Source organism: Corylus avellana, chromosome ca9 (assembly GCF_901000735.1).
Source record: "Corylus avellana chromosome ca9, CavTom2PMs-1.0".
Classification (NCBI taxonomy): domain Eukaryota; kingdom Viridiplantae; phylum Streptophyta; class Magnoliopsida; order Fagales; family Betulaceae; genus Corylus; species Corylus avellana.
The window spans coordinates 7638592-7640793 of NC_081549.1; the positions used below are offsets into that span (position 1 = coordinate 7638592).

Genomic DNA, 2202 nt, shown 5'->3' on the forward strand with positions numbered 1-2202 from the left:
TTTTAACATTCTCAATTAAAGCCAGCTTAGGCCAAGTTTGTTATTATAAAGATGCACGTATGTGAAAGAGTTTTTGGAATGCCAAATTATAATAACAAGTTTAATCATCGTAAGAGTCCTTTTCGAAAGTATGATTGCTTCTTTAAGTTGGTATTGGAGCTCTAATTATAAACAATTCGCTTTTAATTACTTTTCTTCGTTCAACCAATTTTAATTAATAGATGAAGATTTAACATCTTCTCTTTGATTTTTATTATAAATTGGTTTGAATTAATACACAAAGAGAATACCTTTGGTCCGAACGTGGAGTGAAACCAATCTTTTATAATATCCAATAAAAGGTTGACACTTAGTTAAAAACACAAAATATAATAGACATGCATGAAAACACCGGATCTTATGAACAAAAGAAACCTATAAACAAAAGAGGCACTTTTCCAGAGACCTAACTAGGTCAACCCCTATACAACCCACCACCTCCTCGATCAGCCGGACGCTGCCGTCAGAATCCGCCCAAGGCCACGGTCTTTCGGGTTGTAGTTTCTTTGTCGTTTTTCATGGTTTTCCGTTGAGAGAGGAGGCAAGGGATTGAATGGGTATTTCAGCCCACTCCACTTAATTTGTTTCTCAAAATCATGATAATTATTTCAGCCTACAATATTTCCTTACAATTTTCTCTTTCTTTACAAGAAAGTCTATAAGATTTGGGGCATGGAAGAAATGGTTATGCATTAGCTGAAATGGTAGTACTGATAGTGGCTATTCCGGTGGTGGCTTTGGCGGATTCCGGCAGTAGTGTTCCGCTAAAGAGGCGGTGGGGCTGTTTAGTGGTAGATCCGATGGAGTCTCTGAAAGGCAAAAAGTGCCTCTTTTGCTCATAAGCTTCTTTTGTTCATAAGATCCCGTGTTTTCATTTCTATTATATATATATTTGGTATTTTCCCTAATGTATAAATCCTGATTGAATGAAGGTGCACTCATGCACAAAAGACACCTATAATTTAGCTTGTTTCTAAAAATATAGTATAAGATAATGTTCACCTGCAAATTAGAGAGGTGTCAAATAATTGATTATAAGTTGTACGTTTTGCTTAGATGGGCTCAAAATGAGATAATAATAGATAACAAGAGACGAAGGAGGTGATGATAATCTCATCTATGCATTTCACCTTAGATATAGATCTCTCGAGGATTAACACCAAAGCAAGGAGAATGCTTCCACTCCTTCGAATGAGATCTCAGGATTTCCCTTGCTTTCTCTTTCAAGTATGCGGCACAGTCAATTTGGAGCAGCAAGCAAAGCTTTGCCACAGCCCCAACCCTCAACATCTCCTGAAGCACCGGATATGTCCCTGCAGAGAACTTACAAATCATTGAAAGGATCAGAACCGCCCGATCATCCGCCGCCGCTGAAACCGTCAAGATCCTCTTCGACAACACCGCAATGCTTCCACTGTGGCTCAGAAACTGAGCTCTCCCATCGGCGCAACAACATAGATGAAATAGTATTCCTAAAATGAGCTCGGTGGTTCTCCTCTCTGGCAACCCCAATTCAAGTTCAATGAGCTCAAATGCTGCGCCAGCTTCCAACATCATTATTCGATTTCTTCCCCAAGCAGATGCCTCTAACAACACATGCAAAGCAGCATTAATTCCTTCTTGAGTGATATTTCCACTCCTCAAAACTCCTACAATCGCTTTAAAGAATTCTGGCTTCAACGTTTCTAATACAGCGCTTGAGCTCCCGGGCTTGATGATTGTTTTCAACACGATCATCGCATGGGATCTCACTGCCGCATGATTTTCCATCTCACAACATAAAACCCACGTTAGAGAATCGATAATACAATCATTCTCCGAAAGATCTTGCTTTAGTTCTCCCGAAGGAACCGGGATAAAGTTGAGCACGCTGAGAGCTTCTTCAACGCCGTTTATTTGCTGGTTCTTGAAACACGTGGCAATAAACAACAACATGGCTTTCGGCACGCCGGCTTCCACCATAGGATTCCTGTTCCTTTCGCTCCCGGCTGCGAGGAGCTCCAACTGTCTGACGGTTTCCAGCTGGAGCTGAGGTTTCGAAAGGTGTTTGATGAGTTTGATGACTTGAAACTTGTCAAGCGGTGGCTTCGGCGTCGGAATCCGGTCGATGCCGTGGGAGGCGTTTTGGGTGCACCAAGCCTGGATCAGGCGGCGTAATGTGTG

At 41.5% G+C, this 2202-nt stretch overlaps 1 protein-coding gene across 1 annotated transcript in view; it reads right to left on the reverse strand.

Annotated features, from left to right (window-relative positions):
* Window positions 1-1106: 1106 nt before the first annotated feature.
* The window catches only part of LOC132162247 (U-box domain-containing protein 26-like), a 3157-nt gene continuing 2061 nt past the window's right edge, over window positions 1107-2202 (reverse strand). Inside the window, exon 6 of the mRNA XM_059572509.1 lies at window positions 1107-2198. Coding sequence (XP_059428492.1) covers window positions 1171-2198 — 1028 coding nt within the window. The 3' untranslated portion in view covers window positions 1107-1170. The remainder of the gene's footprint in view (window positions 2199-2202) is intronic.